The sequence below is a fragment of the Chlamydotis macqueenii genome, chromosome 2, assembly GCF_036417535.1.
Source record: "Chlamydotis macqueenii isolate bChlMac1 chromosome 2, bChlMac1.mat, whole genome shotgun sequence".
NCBI classification, from domain to species: Eukaryota; Metazoa; Chordata; class Aves; order Otidiformes; family Otididae; genus Chlamydotis; species Chlamydotis macqueenii.
Window position 1 is genome coordinate 146979759 of NC_141557.1, and position 19863 is coordinate 146999621.

General features: G+C 37.0%; 1 protein-coding gene across 4 annotated transcripts in view; it reads right to left on the reverse strand.

The window, feature by feature from the left end:
* CSMD3 (CUB and Sushi multiple domains 3) overlaps positions 1 to 19863 on the reverse strand; it is a 743929-nt gene that overhangs the window by 293656 nt on the left and 430410 nt on the right. For all 4 annotated transcript variants that reach the window (XM_086741185.1, XM_086741184.1, XM_086741183.1 and 1 more), the window contains 3 exons: positions 13036 to 13152; positions 3294 to 3509; positions 2489 to 2677 (listed from right to left, as the gene is read on the reverse strand). In XM_086741185.1, coding sequence (XP_086597311.1) covers positions 2489 to 2677; positions 3294 to 3509; positions 13036 to 13152 — 522 coding nt within the window. The remainder of the gene's footprint in view (positions 1 to 2488; positions 2678 to 3293; positions 3510 to 13035; positions 13153 to 19863) is intronic.

Consider the following 19863-nt stretch of genomic DNA (forward strand, 5'->3'; position numbering starts at 1 on the left):
TTCATAGACTAGGTGTATTGCCATAGCTACCATATTATTTTTTATTTTCTGTCTACAAATTAAAGGTTACAAAACATTTACGTCACCTTTGTATTAAGCTTCTGGTAAAATCTGTTAAATTTAATTGGAAAATAAATAAATGAACTATGAATTTGGTCAAATTGTCAGGAAAAAAAAAATAACAGATATGTATAACCAAAATAGAGAATGAATCCATAAACTTGTATTACCAAAATTAACATATATTACCAAAATGAGGATTATTTTATTTAACTGCATGGCAAATTTCAAGCAATTGAAGTGATCTGATAACCCAAATCACACTGAATTTTAAGCACTGGAAACAAATAAATTAGTGTAAATACTGTTAATCTATTATATTCAGTCTCTTCCTGTTTAAATAATTTTCACAATATATTTATGACTTCATTGATTTTTGAAATTTTTAATTTAGTCAAGTTCAGGATTAATAGTAAACAACATACTGTAAAGTCCATTTGCAGCCAATGAAAGACATATGATCACTACCAGAAAAATTAATTCTTATTGGTCCTAACCTCCGTGCTTCTTAAAGTCTTCAACATTAGGAGCATGTGAACTAGGAACCAGTTGTAGAGAACACCGATTGTTCTGACACTCTATTTACTCCCATATTCTTTCCAAAGGCCACAAACACTATCTCCCATCACATGACTAGAAGAACTGGGACAATCAACTGAATGGAAGCACTTTTATCATACGCTGATGAAGCACTTCAGTCACATTACCTGTGTCTACATTGCTAAATGCATCCATTCCTGCAGTCCAACAATGGTTGGTTCCCAGAGAAGTTGCATGTGAAAGTGTATGTGATATCAGAACCATTAAATCTCATGAATCACTTTGGCAGAAAATGCCACACATGATCAACAGTAACAATATGCATATTTCTGAATCCAATAAAAGTGGTCAACAGAAATTTCTACTCTCCAGTTGTTTGAATTTCATTATTATGGCATATACATTAAGCATAAAATTGACAAAGTCTTAATATTTATGTGGGGGAAATGATTGATTAAGTCATTGTAGTGGAGACTACCTTTCATTTTCAAGGTAAGGAGAAAACATATTAACTGGAAAATAATTTAATCCTTGTGTTGCAGGTTTCTCTTTCCCTGCCCACCCCCCAAACACAAAAATGTAAACATTATTTATTATGTCATGAAAACTAAATAGCAATTTTTTTTCATTTATGCTTCTGCACAAGTTCTTATTTACTGATAACTTACAAATTCATTTTCAGTATACTAACACTTCCAGAAATTTATTACTAGAATTTAACCTGTCTTCACAACTGTGCAAGCATTCTTTATTATTTTTATGGTTAAAAATTCATCAAACCCAACATAAAAAATAACTTACTCATGCCTTACACTGACTCAACTTCTAAATCATCTCTTCAGTAGACACAAACATAAATGTTGCTTATGCGTATGCCAAATTCAGAAGTTTTGTTATACCAAGATAAGTATAGGAATAGTTTGGACATGAAAATTACGATACACTCAATAAGAGCAAGCACATAATCAATCAATAGTTATCATACAATCTATCTATCTACTATCAATCAATAGTTATCATACAATCATATTCTGAAAGAAACTTATGTTTTACTATCATACAAATTAGTATGAAAAAATATAATATTTCAAATGCTCATTTATACAGATACTTTCATATATAAACCTTTCCACATAGCATAAACTCTTAAATAAATAAAAACATACATGCACTTAAATAACTATCCAATGTTTTGGATATTTTGTTGTTTTAACAGTTCTCAACAGAAGGGAATATCAAGACTTTTAGAAGAATTCAGCTCAGACAACATTAAAAGTTAAGTTTCTAGCCTAAGTATGTAGGCTACCTCTACAGTGAATGGAGAGTTAGGAACCATCAGAAAGTGTTTCCTCTTAGTTACCTAGCTATCATTTAAAAACTAGAACAATTGTTCTGAGGATATTATGAAGATATAGTTCTCTAACTTACACTGAAAGTCCAGGTTGACTGCATTCCTATACACGAACCTAGTTTTATGAAATAACTCTGGTCTAAGTGCTCTAACCACCTTTATGCTATTTTGTAATACAGGTATCACTTGGAAGCTTGCATTGACAGAAAAAAAAAGACAATTATTAGGCATTTGAACTGGTACATGCTTATTGAAATTTATACCCAGTTTTACTAATCTATTAATCAAAATAAGAAGAGTAAGCACTGTGCCCTCAATTTGAAATGCCTTCAAGTATAGACTACAAAGTCCACTGATAGTAGTAATACTTTATATATTAAGAAAACATTAAATAAATTTGACCAAGGGGATATGGAGAATATTAAAAAGAACATTAAAAAGTAAGAGGTGTATTACCATGCTTTTTCATGCTGTAAATCTGCAAATCCATGGACAATGACTACACATACAAGCAAATGAAAGCAGCTGACCACGTACCCACACACCTTGGCAGAGGTGCACTCCATACTCGTCGGCCACCACCAAGACAAATAATCTCTGAAGCCCCTTCTAAACGATATCCAGATGAACAGGAGAACGTTAGAGTATCTCCCACTCCAAAATTAAATCCTATTCTGTTACCAAATTGTGGGATCCCAGGATCTTCACAAGGTTCAAGATTGTACTCTGAAAACAAGAAAGCAAGTCAGCTTGTATGAGTGCGAACAACATGTTTTCTATCAGTCATATTTATGATCTTGCTGTCTAGTAATTTCTGTACATTTCCACCTGAGTACCAATACAGATTTCAGATTTAAAAACAAAATTAATACATAAATGTTAAATTGACAATTATACTACATTAAAAGGTAAGACTAATGAATACATTCCCATTTTTAAGATGCATAACACAACATGCTTTATAACTCTTGTAAGAGCCATAAATGTCCCAGGCACATAAAACAAATGAAAACAATTTCACAGCACAAAAGCCTAAATAATTGACTCTTGGGTTCATTTGGAATTTCACTGACAAAATTAGAGTAGTTCTGTTTCCTCCCCTTACTTTATAATGTGTCTTACAGTTTAGTGCCATCTTATTTATCATGTAGCAGAGATTTCTCTACAGAGGCACAGAGGTTTGCTTGCTGTGAAATTGTTGTACTTGGGAAACAATTTATATAATTTTATGATTCAATATATGTATTCATCAAAATTACTTCCATTTTAAACTTTTTTTTTTCTTTACATAAAATACTGAAAAAAAAAAATTCAGGAGCAAAGTATTACAGGGTTTTCTTACCAGAGAAAGAAATATTAAAGCCTTCATATGATATTGAAAAATCTGAAATAAAGCGCAACTGAGCCCTGAAATTTCCGTAAAGACCAGCATTGATTGGTGAAGGAAGCTCTGAGCCAGTCAGACGTGCTAATGGCTGTGTGAAACTTCCATTCTCTGTTATTAGTAAGTAGTCATGATGATCCTCCAAATGAAAGGTGTAGAAGGTGAACTGTACTCCTATTAGAAAAAGTAGAATTAAATTTACATATCACAATGTTAACATCAATGTAATTAAGCCAAGGATTAAATGCACGCATTTCATCATAAATTACGGTTCAGAAAATGAAGATAATCCCATTTTTTCTAAAAATTAATATATTTCCTGATCATAGCATTAAAATATCTTTGAAGTAGTATCTTTTTATTCTGGCACTACCTTTTACTTTTTCCTTTAGCTGAAAAATATGAATGCTTGATTTATCGAATTTAAAGACATATGCTTACATTTTTATGTAAAATCCAATGATGCACTATGTATATTCAAAATTACAAATTTTTTATGGCAGAATGGGAAAGGTAAACCTTATTTCTTACAGTCATCAGCATCCTGGTATAGCAGCAGCAAAAGGAAAGGTTATCGAATATATGACATCATATTCTAATGGCACATATAGTAACAGCACCACTTCTTCCCAAATAAGGGAGGTCTCTTAATAAGATGTGATATATGTCAACAGTATGGGGTTTGTTTTTTTTTTTTGCAAACTGTCAGATATAAAACACACATAGAGAAAGGAAGCTATATCCTGGAACACAATAACAATAAAAAGACTTAAAGGTCACACACATCAGACATTTAAATTACATTTTCTGCCTTTCTGTAACTAAGAGTTAGACCATGATCTTTGGGTTTAATGCACAGAAAAGTCAAGAAAAAGAAACAAGAGAAGATATTAGCTAGCTTAAGTGACTATTGAGACCTCTAGTGTAACAGTATTTTCAGTTTTATCATAGAAGTTATAAACAAATTATTCAGGCTATGTAAAATATATCCAAAGATGTAATGCTTAGGAAGCTCCATTCATGAAATTGAAGATTAATGTAGTATATGAAGATTAATGATCTTCAGGTACCCTCAAGAACAAGAGATATTTAATAGTAGACATAATTTAATCAAAAAGCAAATTAATACTTCCCCTTCCTACTTTCCCTCCTGAAGCTAGATATACTCTGGTTGATTCAGTTGTCTAAACATAGGAACGTCATGCCCCTTTAGGTGTTGGATGTTATCTTTTCTAGAATTCGCATGCAGCTTTAGAAGCTCTTGGTACAATTCTCCTGTAGATTTTTTTTTTTTTACAATACATTGGATCCCTAAGGTTGACTCAAATGGCATTAGACATTTATCTTAATGAAAGTCAATCGTACTTAGTAAATACAGCTTGTAAGGTTATCTGGAATATAAGGACTTGGTTTATAAGGATACCTAGTCAAGGGCCTTTCAATACAGAAAGCAAAGACAAGAAATGAGGGAAGTGATAAATTATACACACAAACACACAAGTTTTAATGAGCAGGACTTAGTGGAGACAGTAACAAAGACCAAAACACTTAAGTTTCTGACTGATAGGCCACTGAGTGTATCACTGTAATCTTTTAACTATTCAACCAGAATTTAGTAACTTATTAGAATGGGAGAAAGGAGATTATCTTGGGTCTCATGGAAATTAGAAATTTACTGTGGAGTATTTGAGGGAATTTGTGAGATTATGTAAATCTTAATAGAAGATTTTTAAATGGTATTTGGAGACTGTAAAACTTCCTGTGGGATGTTTAGGGCCAAAGGCAGGTAGGGCGAGGGATCACGGTGACTAAGAAAAAAGTATAGGAAAATTGAGACCTCTCTTACTAATCCCTTCACCTAACCACCACAGCCTCTCCTCTGTTCCTTGTAAACTCTTTTCCTGACTGTTTAGTGTGTGTGTCCTCTGTCCAGAGTGTGAGTACATGTGTGACCACTAGTGAACGTTAGTATGGACTGTCTGGTGAGCGGGACGAGGTCTGGGACCAACAACTGGAAAAAGGGCCATTAGTCACAGGGGGCCAACTCCTGGGCCAGGACCTAGAAGGTTGTGGGAGCATTTATATGTCACTTCTACCAAACTCCTGTTCCCAGCAGCCCAGCTGGAGAAACAGGATTTGGCTGTCTGTGGTGTTCATGTCTGTTTCAGTGCTGTTGGCATTTCTGTGTGTGCCAATAAAGACACTTGTATCTGTCCATGCTAGTCTGTGTGATCAGTTGTATACGTGTATGTACATATTGGCACTTTGGAATACATACTTAGTCTTGCTCTCAGCTGGACATACAAATGGGAGCAACAAGAGAAATCCCTTGGATCTTAGAGACCTCTAGATTGTGCTTTCCTTTAAAGAGACTGGTGAACTATTCATCTCTTTCAAGTAGACACCTTCTCCTCTTCCTCTCAACTTGCTATAGCTTGCAGATCCAGATAAACACACCCTTACTTAGTAGCACTGATATAGAAATTACAGGATGAGATTGTGGTTTATGCATATGATAAAAGTAGATAATGTAAGAAATCTATCCCTGATTTAAAAAATTCTCAATATAATAATTATATGAGCAAAGCCATTCATCTGCTTTGAGCATCCTATCTGTTCCCTTAGATTGTGTGACAATAAATTGGCCAAAATCACATACTGAATTTTGGAATCAGGGTTAGGTTACATATATTTTGAGTTTATGTACATAAATCTAGCTTTAACTCTTAAATAGTTTATTTTTTTATCATAGTTTTACATAGTAGCATTGATCTGACATAAAAAGAGAGCCCTTACATATATGTATATAAGATACATATATACAGATATATACCTGATATATATATAGATAGGTGATATATACAGATATATGCAGAATGAGGATGAAATTCAGACCATATTTGTTGCATTTACTGCACTCCAAATTAGCCTTGGCCCTTTTTATTCATGCATGTACACTACAACAACAAAATCAGAAATGCCAAAGAAAATTTTATGGTGGTAACCCACAATAATGGAATTCCTGTGAATGATGACTGAGCTTCACTGAGTATTGGTCAAACACCACACTCAAGGTTTAACTCAAGGGAACACTTCAATCAATTTTCCAGATTGCCATGACACTTCAAAGGAAAATCCCAAGGTATATGCCAGTAGTAGTTGCACAATTTCATTTTCTTCAGAAAATAGTCTAATAATTTTAATATATGTTGTGTGACAGATTGTGTCTTCTCCAAAGAAGAATTTTAAAACATATGTTCAGGTAGATTCCTTCTCATACTACCTCACGTGGCCCTTTCTTTATAAGGGGAATATTTACAATCTGAAATGAAGACAGGAATATGTAACACTCTAATGTAATTTCTCGATATTACAATCCAGACCACTACGGGGTGGGTAAACTAACTTTTCTATCAGTAAATGGTTTAAAATATATCATTGATACTCCACAACTTTCACTTCACCACATGTTGAATTGCTTGCTAACCACAGACAAAACACAATAATTACTGTCATGGTAGATGCTTCCTTTCCTCTTCATAAATAATACCAATTACTAGACATATTAACTATATTTAAAGTGCATGTTCCATTCCCTAGTTAACAGATTTAAATAAAATAAAATCAAATTATATAGAATCATAGAACAGTTTGGGTTGGAAGGGACGTTCAAAGGTCATCTAGTCCAACCCCCTGCAAGGAGCAGGGACATCTCCAACTAGGTCAGGTTGCTCAGAGCCTCATCCAACCTGACCTTGAACGTTTCCAGGGATGGGGCATCTACCACCTCCCTTGGCAACGTGTTCCCAGGTTTTAATCAAGTTTTAGCGGACATTCAAGAATAACAATGCTGGTCCACATGAACACAAATTAAAAATAATTCCAGAATTCTAGCAGTTTAGATACATTGAACAGTAAATTAATATGTATGTATTTATATTGCAGATTATGTTATTTGAGAAAGTATATACAGAGAAACTGTTTTTCTTAGTGATACAACATAAACAGATGTAAATACAAATCTTAACTAAACATATGCATATAATTTCCTGCTATTACATAATAGTAGTACGACGTTGCAACATTAAGATGTGTATTTTTAAAAAGTAAGACACAACCTTCTGGAGCTACAAGTTATACACATTTTCTTGGCAGTCTGACATTAAACTACTAAATTTTGTTGAAAAAAAAAAGCTAAAGAAAACTTTAATTATTTTTTAAATATCATTTCACTATTTAATGGCCAGTAGAAGATACTCCTTGGGATTCTGAAGTTGGAATTATATTAGACATGAAATAGAGCAGAAAATGAGATTTCCAGAGCAAAGCTTTTCTCCTTCACTTTAAAATAACCCATTTATCTGTATGAGATTAATTTTCCCAAATGGTAACTATCTAAAACTTACTCAGTCTCCCCATGGACAACTCATCTCGGGACTATATAAACCCCCTGGACACAAGATGATAGAGATAAACAGTCACCTTCAGAGGATGGTTCATATGATGAACCATAAATAGGCACCTTCAAAGATGACTCATATCCTGAAAATATATGCATGTGGCCATTAAATACAGAAGTGGCCTAATGGACTTGCTTACTCAGAGTTTTACTGTTAGAAGTTTAAAGTTAAATTAAGTAAACCTGTAACTTATTGCCATAAAAGGAGGGCTATCTTCCTTACGAAGTACAAAAAGAAGAGTTTAAAGTACATATATATTTTTGCCTACAACAAAAAATACGAGAAGTTTGTACAATATTTCCTATTTCCTACGCACAACAAATCCTCACTCTTCAATTATTTCCAGCAGGTCCTTGAGCAGCATGAATAAAAATGCCCAAGTCAAATTATAACACAGCATTCATATTTAATAATATGTTTTTCCTTAATAATATTCCTATAAGATAATATAACACATATGGACACAAACAAGAATGTGCTTGTACCAATATATGTGTATATGTATATATAAATATCAGTGTATATGTGTTTATAAATGTGCATGTTTATACTATTACTCTCTTTCCTTGTATATTTTATTAGCATATATTTGTTTTCTCAGGAGTCTCATTATATATGGTGGCTTTTTCAATTATCTCACATAAAATGTAATCACAATGAAAATTCCAGTTTTTATTTGTCCCAAGGTTTAAGTGATTCTCTATCTGAAGTTTCAAGAAAATAAAAAAGATAAATCACAAAAAACCTACTTACTTTTCTAAAAAAAAAAAAATTCCATGTACATTGCTTCATAATCTGATTTTAATTTAAGAAAAATAAAGTGTTAATAAAATATCTTTCAAGAATTCTCAAAAATATGTCTTAATCTGGGCTCATGTTTACTGCAGAATTTATATAATTTTCACTCACACATTACTCCATGAAGCTAAACTCTGCTACTTCTCTTCAGTGCCCAGATTATAAAGCTTGGGCTGGTTATCCAATGTCTTTTCAGATGGGGTGCAAACTAAATGACTATAGGGCGAATAGTTTTATAACACTTTCTGCCAGTCTTTCTTGCTTATCCAGAAGAACAGTTATATTCTTCCCACATCCTTTCTCCTTTGCAAAAGATCCACAATACCTTATATTCTTGCAACTCTAAAAGCCGTATATCATACCTAGAGGTAACAAGGGCAAATATAGCATCTGATGTAGGCTCCAAAACTTCAGAATGCTTTTTCACTGTGGATACTTACAAACAAATTATACTGACACAAAGGCATCATTTGGTAGTAAAAAGAGACTGCAGAGTAGCTGGAGTAATAATTTTGAGATATATACTTTGCCATTTTAACACTTCAAGGAGTTTTAAATGGGACAACTGGTCAGAGTGTCCAGTCAGAGTGATTTAAGATCTAGTTAAGGAACTATCACACTATTTGTACAAAATAGAACAAAGATGCCACAGATCAGTAGAATTCTCCATAAGGTAAGTCTTATTTTTATGTATACAATAAGTTTCTTAGACGAATACATCATCAATATACTTTATGACATTTTTCGTGCCCTCAAAGAGAAAACTGATGAAATTCAGAATTGAATTTGCCTTGCTTTTTCTTCCTTTCATTCCTTTTTCTGTATTCTTCCCACTGTTACAGATGCAAGTCTCCTTTTTGTGTTCTTATCACCTCACTGTATTTATATTCAGTTTCTTTTATGACACCTATCTCTATATTTCTCCTTCCCTTAACATTGAATTCTTATGTTTCTCTAGGTCTTTCCACTCATAACACAAGAGTATTACACAGTCACTCCCATATTTAAAATAAAATACCAACAAAAATCTAAAAGTTTGAGCCACCTCTTCTAATCTAGTCTCAAAATCTTTCACGTCAAAGCAAATAGCACTCCCTATTTCAAGGAAATTTTGGTACTTGGAAATCCCAAATTCCATTTGTGTCATAAGCATTTTCTAACCTCTCCTGTATGTGTTATATTTCTTTGAAATAACTCTTACTACGATCCTTTCTCAGAGAAAAGTTGAAATCAATATTACATCATTATCTTTATTATTAAATGCAACAAGAAGAGATTTTATAGGTACGTAGGGGGCAAAAGAAAGTCCAGGGAAAATGTAGGCCCCCTCCAGAAGGGAACTGGTGTCCTGGTTACCCAGGACATGGAGAAGGCTGAGGATCTCAATGACTTTTTTGCCTCAGTCTTCACCGACAAGAGTTCCTGTCCCACCACCCAAGCTGTAGAAGGTGCAAGCAGGGACTGCGAGAATGAAGAACCACCTATCGTACTCGAAGAGCAGGTTCGGGATCATCTGAGGAACCTAAAGGTGCACAAGTCCATGGGACCTGATGAGATCCATCCGCAGGTCCTGAGGGAACTGGCGGATGAAGTTGCCAAGCCACTGGCTATCGTATTTGAGAAGTCGTGGTGGTCTGATGAGGTCCCCGATGACTGGAAGAGAGGGAACATAACCCCCATTTTTAAAAAGGGGAATAAGGAAGACCCAAGTAACTACAGGCCAGTCAGCCTCACCTCTGTGCCTAGCAAGGTCGTGGAGCAGATTCTCCTGGAAACCATGCTAAGGCACATGGAGAACAAGGAGGCGGTTAGTGACGGCCAACATAGCTTCACCAAGGGCAGATCGTGCCTGACCAATTTGGTGGCCTTCTATGACGGGGTGACGGCATCGGTGGACAAGGGACGAGCAACTGATATCATCTACCTGGACTTGTGCAAAGCTTTTCACACTGTCCCACACGACATCCTTCTCTCTGAACTAGAGAGACATGGGTTTGATGGATGGACCACTCGGTGGATAAGGAGTTGGCTGGATGGCCGCACTCAGAGAGTGGTGGTCAACGGCTCAATGTCCAGGTGGAGACCAGTCACGAGTGGCGTCCCTCAGGGGTCCGTGTTGGGCCCGGCCCTGTTCAGCATCTTTGTCGGCGACATGGACAGTGGGATAGAGTGCACCCTCAGCAAGTTCGCCGACGACACCAAGTTGTGTGGTGCCGTCGACACACTGGAAGGGAGGGATGCCATCCAGAGGGACCTGGACAGGCTGGAGAGGTGGGCCCGTGCCAACCTCATGAAGTTCAACCAGGCCAAGTGCAAGGCCCTGCACCTGGGTCATGGCAATCCCAGGCACAAATACAGGCTGGGCGAGGAATGGATTGAGAGCAGCCCTGAGGAGAAGGACTTGGGAGTGCTGGTGGATGAGAAGCTTAACATGAGCAGGCAATGCGCCCTTGCGGCCCAGAAGGCCAACCGCATCCTGGGCTGCATCAAGAGGAGTGTGGCCAGCAGGTCGAGGGAGGTGATTCTCCCCCTCTACTCTGCCCTGGTGAGGCCCCACTTGGAGTACTGTGTCCAGTTCTGGAGCCCCTAACACAAGAAGGACATGGACAAGTTGGAGAAGGTCCAGAGGAGGGCCACGAAGATGATAAAAGGGCTGGAGCACCTCTCCTATGAGGACAGGCTGAGAGAGTTTTGGCTGTTCAGCCTGGAAAAGAGGAGGTTCCAGGGAGACCTTACAGCGGTCTTCCAGTACCTCAAGGGGGCCTACAAGAAAGATGGGGAAAGGCTGTTTAGTAGGGCCTGTTGCAATAGGACAAGAGGTAATGGTTTTAAAATAGAGGGGGGTAGATTTAGATTAGAAATTAGGAAAAAAATTTTTACGATGCGAGTTATAGAACACTGAAACAGGTTGCCCAGAAAGGTGGTGGAGGCCCCATCCCTGGAAACATTCAAGGCCAGGCTGGATGAGGCTCTGAGCAACCTGATCTAGTCAGGGATGTCCCTGCTCCTTGCAGGGGGGTTGGACTAGATGACCTTTGAAGGTCCCTTCCAACCCTAACCATTCTATGATTCTATGATTCTATGATCCTTAAATCTGCCTTCAACAAATAATCACCCTTTCCTTAGATGTCTCCTATCATTCAGCTTCTATGATCAGTCATTATATAATTCTTTCTTACCTCTCTAAATGTAGTCTTATTGGGTTTCATTATTTATTATTTTTCCCTTCATATTTATTTCTAAAGTATATTATTTATTCAATCCATAAATGCATATTAAACTGCCATTAACATGCTGTCACTCTGAAAATGTGTCTTGGTAATCTGAAACAGTTTATTTTCTTCAAAATAATAGGACTTTTTTTTCCAACATTTCCTTGTTGACAGCTAATCATAATGTAAAATTTAGCATAATCAGCAATCTTTTAAACAACTCTCTTCTCATTAACTTAATTCCTTTTTTTATGCCATAATATGAATAACATCTTCACTTAAGACTTCAGTTTCTTCTGTTGATACCAATTCTAAATATCAATAACTAGTTCTAGCTAATCTCTCTCTAAGATAAGGCATTTCCTCAGCAACACAGAAAAAGCATTCATTCTCTTTCACTTCTATGAATTAATGTGCACACATCTTGTTGCTTGGACTATAAACTTTTAGGGACTTCCTGTTCTGTGGAAAGCATTAGGGCCTAGTCCACTTCTAAAATTCATGGAATTACTACAATTAAAAAAAAAAAAAAAGGAAAAAAAAAATCTGCAACGCAATTTCTAGTCGTCGTTTTTTAACCCCAGGTTAAGGGTTTAGGAAACTAAGCACTACACAGTTGCTCGCTCATACCCTGCCCAGTGGCATGGGGGCGACAATTTAAAAAAAAAGAGTAAAATCCATGGGTTTAGATAAAGACAGTTGAGTAGGACAACAAATGAAGAGAAAATAATAATAATACAGATGTTAAAAGAACATACAAAACAAGTGATGCATAATGCAATTGCTCACCACTCACTGACCAATGTCCAGCCCATCTTTGAGCAGCAATCACCCCCCTGGCAATTTCCCCCACTTAATATGCTGAGCATGATGTCATATGGTATGGAATATCCCTTTGGCCAGCTTGGGTCAGCTGTCCTGGCTATGCACCCTTCCAGGTTCTTGCGCACCCCAAGCCTACTGGCAGGGCATGAGAAGCTGAAAAATTCTTGACTTAGTGTAAGCACTACTCAGCAACAACTAAAACATCACTGTGCTATCAACATTATTCTTCTACTAAGCCCAAATCACAGCACCATATCAGCTACTAGGAAGAAAATTAACTCTGCACCAGTTGAAACCAGGACACTAGTTCATTGCTGCTTACTTACATCTACATGTGTTGCACAGAATATTGGACTTACATAGTAAAAAAAAAATAGGTGGAAAGACAGAAAACAATTTATTTACCTTTTCCATGGGTAACATCCACAGTCCATGTACAATTCAGTGAATTTGGATACAGGTCAGGATAACCAGGGGATAAAATTGTCCCACTAGGTCCTCTAACATCTCCACCACACAAAGCTAGAAATGACGAAGAAAATAATAAAAAAATAATTACTATAAAACTTACAGATGAGAGAAAATATAAGAAATTAAAAAAGAACTTTTTGACTTTAAAATGGCTTAAAACAGTTGGTCAAATGATTTAGCAATTCCACATATAACTACAGCCCATTTTTATACAATATGAAAAGAAGTACAATCAATAAATAGTTAATGTGTTTTAATAGGTACTATTAAACATTTTCTAAATGAAAAAGCGAGTTTCCTTAGCTGTTTTTTCACATTTTCTTGAGACTCGGTGGAAGTCTTAAGTTTAGGGGGAAGATGAAGGCAGAAGAAGATACGGAGCCAACAATATCACTTCAGCCAGAAGCCAAGGCTGGAGAGTTAAAATGATGTAGAGTGGCTCTCGCTATTGAAGAATTATTGACTGAAAATATTGCAGGGAAGCATGACATGCTTTCTTGTATCTAATTATTGGATATGCTTCTATATCAATAATGCAAGTGATAATGACAATTGTCAATATAAGAATAAGTCTTTCTATAGTATCAGTAGTGACTTTGTAAAAGTCATAAGTAATTGAGCAATATAAAAATTAAATTACAGCTTAAATTAATATAAAATAGAAAAAATAAATCATTACAACACTGGCATAAGTATCTTCACAATTCAACATTACATTTTAATGGTGAATTTTCCATTCCAGAGCTTTTGAAATACTAAATTAATTGAGTAATTTTTAGTAATGAAGAGACTCTTTATGCCTTAGAATTATCTTTTACCAGTGTGATTACAACTCAATACCAAGCAGAGTTATTACATCATAGTTCTCTGAATATAGATTATCTCAGAAGGGCACTATAAAACAAATGAGTATTTATACTTGTTTTTTTCTTCAAGATTAAAAACATCTATTTATTTTACTTTTCTTACCCCAATTATATGCATTCCTAAAATTATTTTGTAGAAATGCTCCAGGATATAAAAACCCAGTAAATTATGTTATTGCTACCAGTTTTAAGTCAAATACTACAGACAGTTTTAGGAAAGTTGATTGCACTACTTCTTCATGTGAGCAGTTCTTCCAAAGTAATTAACACAAACTCTCCCTTTTCAGACTTAAGTAGTCAAGCTCTCAACCAGTGTCATTTCAGAATTTTTATTGGTGTCAACTGTAGTTTCCCTGAGCCCATATCTTAACCTAAGCTAGTATTCAGCACTCCAATTTTTAACAATAAGGTTTTCTCTTTAGCAGATGCTAAAGCTGTTGAAAGGCAGTTTGGGAGAAAGGTAAATGGCTATTACTTGTCTGCAATTCCAGCCAATACAACTATCCATCTCTCTTCCCCTTGTTGCAGAAGCTGTTGCTCAGCTATTGCTGGTGTTGGTGCTTCCCAGTCTGCTGCCACACCCAGCAAGAGTTGGGGAAGGAGCCTGTCACAGGCTAGAGGACCAATATCTCTTTCTGAGAGAGGCTGCCCGACTTGAGCTAGCTGCTTTAACCTGCTTCTACTTCTCTTGTGACATCAGCAGCAGCTATCAACAACACAGCACTCTACAGTATGGATTGTAAAGCTGGGAGCTTGGCCTTTCAGTATATGAACAGTACTCAAACAACATCTTCATACTTCTTCAGGAGAAAGGTGTGAGAAATTTGTTACATCATGTCATTTATTCTACTTGATATCTTGATATTTATTCTACTCATGACAATTTCTGCTGCATATTGATAGGGTAAATCATGAAAGTTATACGTATCTTTGCTTTTACTATTAATGCTATTTATTTGTGAATGAATATGTTGACTAGTCATGATTTTCTACTTGTAGTAGTACATTCAAAACTGATTTCAGGACAAGCCATACAGTGAATCAGGAGAATATACAGAATGTACCTTCTGTCTTCCCTGTATCTAAGCAGACATTTGTCTCAAGGAAATACATGCATTTTCACACATTTCAGTAGCACTGTCAAATGTTTTCATAAAGGCAAATAATTTTTCATAATGACATTACTGCATTGCATGCCATCACTACCTTTAGGGAATGGAATAAAAAGAGGTATACCTTTAATTACAGTTTTCTTATAAAGCAGCAATGGAACTTTCACAGAATTCACAGAATTATTATCAAGATTGGAAAAGACCTAAAAGATCATCCAGTCCAACCATCACCAATACTTCTCAGCTAAATCATATCCCTCAACACAACATCCAAACGTTTCTTGAACACCCCCATGGTCGGTGACTCCACCACCTTCCTGGGCAGTGCATTCCAGTGCCTGACTACCTTTTCCGAGAAGTAGTATTTCCTAATGTCCAGCCTGAATCTCCCCTGGCGCAGCTTGAAACCATTGCCTCTAGTTCTATCACTGTCTACATGAGAGAAAAGGCCGACCCCTAGCTCACTACAACCTCCCTTCAGGAAGTTATAGAGAGCTATAAGGTCTCCCCTGAGCCTCCTCTTCTCCAGACTGAACAATCCCAGCTCCCTCAGCCGCTCCTCATAAGGCCTGTGCTCCAGACCCCTCACCAGCTTCGTAGCCCTCCTCTGAACGCGTTCCAGGGCCTCAATGTCTTTCTTGCAGTGAGGGGCCCAAAACTGAACACAGTACTCGAGGTGCGGCCTCACCAGTGCCGAGTACAGGGGGACAATTACCTCCCTGTTCCTGCTAGTAACACTGTTTTTGATGCAAGCCAGGATGCCGTTGGCCTTCTTGGCCACCCGGGCACACTGTCGGCTCATGCTCAGCCGAGCATCAATCAGTACCCCCAGGTCCGTTTCCTCCACACAGTCCTCCAGCCACTCCACCCCAAGCCTATAGCGCTGCCTGGGGTTGTTGTGGCCAAAGTGCAGGACTCGGCATGTGGTCTTGTTGAACCTCATCCCATTGGCTTCAGCCCAGCTCTCCAGCCTGTCCAGATCCCTCTGTAGGGCCTCGCTACCCCCAGGCAGATCCACACTCCCAGCCAATTTGGTGTCATCTGCGAACTTACTGAGGGTGCACTCAATGCCCTCATCCAGATCATCAATAAAGATATTGAAGAGGACAGGCCCCAGCACCGACCCCTGGGGAACACCACTTGTGACCGGTAGCCAGCGGGATTTAACTCCATTCACCACCACTCTCTGAGCCCGGCCCTCCAGCCAGCTCCTTACCCAGCCAAGAGTGTACCCATCCAAGCCATGGGCTGCCAGCTTCTGCAGGAGAATACCGTGGGAGACAGTGTCAAAGGCTTTGCTGAAGTCTAGGTAGACCACATCAACAGCCTTTCCCTCATCCAGCAGATGGGTCATTTGATCATAAAAGGAGATCAGGTTGGTCAAACAGGACCTGCCCTTCATGAACCCATGCTGGCTAGGCCTGATCACCCGGCCATCCCGCACATGCCGCATGATCTCCGTCAAGACTATCTGTTCCATAACCTTCCCTGTAACCGAGGTCAGGCTAACAGGCCTGTAGTTCCCTGGATCCTCCTGACAACCTTTCTTGTAAATGGGAGTCACATTGGCAATCCTCCAGTCTTCCGGGACCTCACCAGTCAACAAGGAGCGCTGATAGATGATGGAAAGCGGCTCGGCTATCACCTCCGCCAGTTCCCTCAGCACTCTTGGGTGGATCTCATCCGGCCCCATGGACTTGTGGCAGTCCAGTTGGAGTAGTAAGTCTCTGACCGTTTCTTCCAGAATCACAGGGGGGTTAGCATGCTCCCCAGCTGAGACTACCAGGTCAGAGAGAGGAGTACCCTGAGGATAACTGGTCTGACCTTTAAAGACAGACGTAAAGAAGGCATTCAGAACCTCCGCCTTTTCCTTATCCTCAGTGGTCACATTCCCAGCCTCATCCAGCAAAGAGTGGATATTCTCCTTTGTCCTCCTCTTACTGTTAATGTATTTATAAAAGAGTTTCTTATTCCTTTTCACCCCAGTGGCCAGGTTAAATTCAAGCTGGGCTTTTGCCTTTCTGGTTTCACCTCTACACATCCTAACGACTTCCTTGTATTCATTCTCAGTTGCCCCATATCCTATTCATCCCATATCCTAAGATGAAGATCACCCTATATTGCCTTGTTAAATTTGTCTGATTGTTCTAACTAACCACATTTCTGTTTTAAACATGTATATTTGTCTGGGTTGACTCATGATTTCTTTGTCTGTGCTATTTCTTCTGAAAAATTTCCAGCTTTTTTTTGGCCTAGATGTAAGCTGGAAATTTGCAGATCCAGTACCATAGGCTGAAACAAGATATTCTAGTACCACAACTGCCCAACCTCATAATTGTTGTCACAGGGGAATAATCTCCTAGCATATTAATTTTCCTCCTCACTTCTCCAATGAAGAGACAATGAAGGTAACCACTGTCCACTTATCATCTGATCTTTCTATATTTAGACACTAGTGAAAGAGAATCAGGGCTATGACAGCATGTAATTGGAGCTTCTGATGGTCACTGCGTACTTTGTCCATACCTTAAGTCAGCCCTATTAAATAAGAAAATGTAACTAGTTTTTACAATCATGGGAAACAGCCCAAACAAATAATGTATTTTACAGTAAGTGTTTAGAAAACCTTTCAGGAATGCAAATGGTGACAAAACATCTATGGTATGCCATCAGGCACTCAGTGTAACTCTATGAAGGCTAGCAGATGGCAAAAAAAAGGCATCAAGGGACCAGCATTTTACACAACAAAGCCAAGTTGACAGATCTGAAGTATAAAATGTGCACCAGTCCTGATAAGATGGCAAACAGCCCAAGCATATAACATCACTACTGGTATGTGACTCTTTTTCAGAGTGCAAGGAAAAACAGAAACACATGAAAATAAAAACAGCAAAAGATAAACTCCACACATTTTTCCAGATTCTACAAGGAACCTTTCTTTCACTTTATCTGATTATACAGAGATGGAGGCTAGGAGAGACGATAAGCAGAATGAATACGTAAACAAATAACTGAAGCCCTGTCTCGGTGTTCTAATGTGGAAAATTGAGTATTGTATAAATGTAATATTGAGTAGTAGCATAATTCACTAATTAATTATTTGTTATGCAAGCAAAGAAGCTGAATCCAGACTTGCCTAATTTTTTTCCCCTTCATTACTATGTTTTCAGAACAGTGAGACACAAAATAACAAAAAATAAAGAGAACAAAACATAGAAGTGACTGTATGAAATACAGATAGGTACCTGGATGTATAGCATAAAGTACCTCTACAGCACTGTGGTGATCAGAAATGATGTGACAATTTAAGAAGCAAGTTTTGGATAACTGCTAATGAAGATTAATACCTGATAGTGGAGTTCAGTGGCTAAGCCAGTTGTTTAGGTGAAATAAGGTCTTACAGTGTTGGGCTGATTACTTACACTTTCTTGTGTTGAAAATTATTATAACTGCATTAGTTTCACTCGGTAACATGACCAGTCATAAGGAAGAGTGACAACAAGCAAGCCTAGCTTAGAAAATGGCCCTATATAGTTTGAAAATAATTTTTGGCCCAAACAATTTTAAAACCTTTATTAAGGCTACTCATAAGTGTCTCAGTGGGAGACATGCAGGTCATGCTTCATCCCTGAAATACATGAATAGTGGTAATGAAAGCACTTGATTTGTGTCATTCATAAAGTTATCAAGTTTCATTTCAGGTCATATTTCATGCTACTGTAAAACTGTTACAGAAAATCAATCTTCTAATACTAGAAAGAATCACATATTTTCTAGACTAAATTTATTAATTCATCCATTTGTTATTCTGCTAAACTGTCTTTTCCTTCTTGGGGACTCACTTTGGAGGGCTGGCAAAGCACATTATTATCTCTGCCTTTGGATCAGTTAAATGAGACAGGTTTTCTTTTTTCCATCTCTGTGATCACTGCAAGTACTTACCTGTCTTTCTTGTCACAGCAGCTGTGCTACACAAAAAAAAATATTGCTAGGACACTTCACATTAGATTGTGACATTTTTGTTCATAGTTTTGATATTTTTTTTTCTTTTCTTTTTCGCATGCTTTCTGTTCTATTTTTAACATATTTATATTTTACTGCTGAAATCAGTCTGCATAATCTCCTTCTACAGAGGTTAGCTTGTATAGCTAGCTTAACACTTCTTTACAGAAAAGCCTCTTATATCTTAAATTTTGCTTTTTTATACCATGAAATAAAACTCAATAACCACTATTTATGTTCTCTATCACCTGAGGTCTTTGAATAATTTTTACTACCTATTTAAAACTATTTTTTTTTATGTAACACAAGTCAGTCTTAGACTTATGAAGAGTATAGCAATAATATGATGTTATCAAGAAAAATAATATGAAGTTATCAATATATGGTGAGAATAAGGGGTCACTATATACAAGAAGGACAGAAAATTATCAATAGAATGTATTATTTATTTTAGTAAAGCAGGAGAAAATAATACAGATATATACAAATACATATATCCATGTATTTCTACATACCGTGTTCACTAGCAATGCAGTAAAAAAAAAAAAAAAAGCTGTATTGTCCCTTTTTAATCTGATAGAAGATTGTGATATCTGGGAAATTAATAATATTTTCCACATTTTCAAATTATATCACCTACCATTTTGATATATAAAGATTTTTCAAGAGACTAGCCATAGATCACCAACCACAACTCAGAAACTAAATAATTTTCTCAAAAAAAGAAAGAGAAAATACACATAAAAAGAACTGAAACCTTCAGAAAATAATATTTTTTTTTT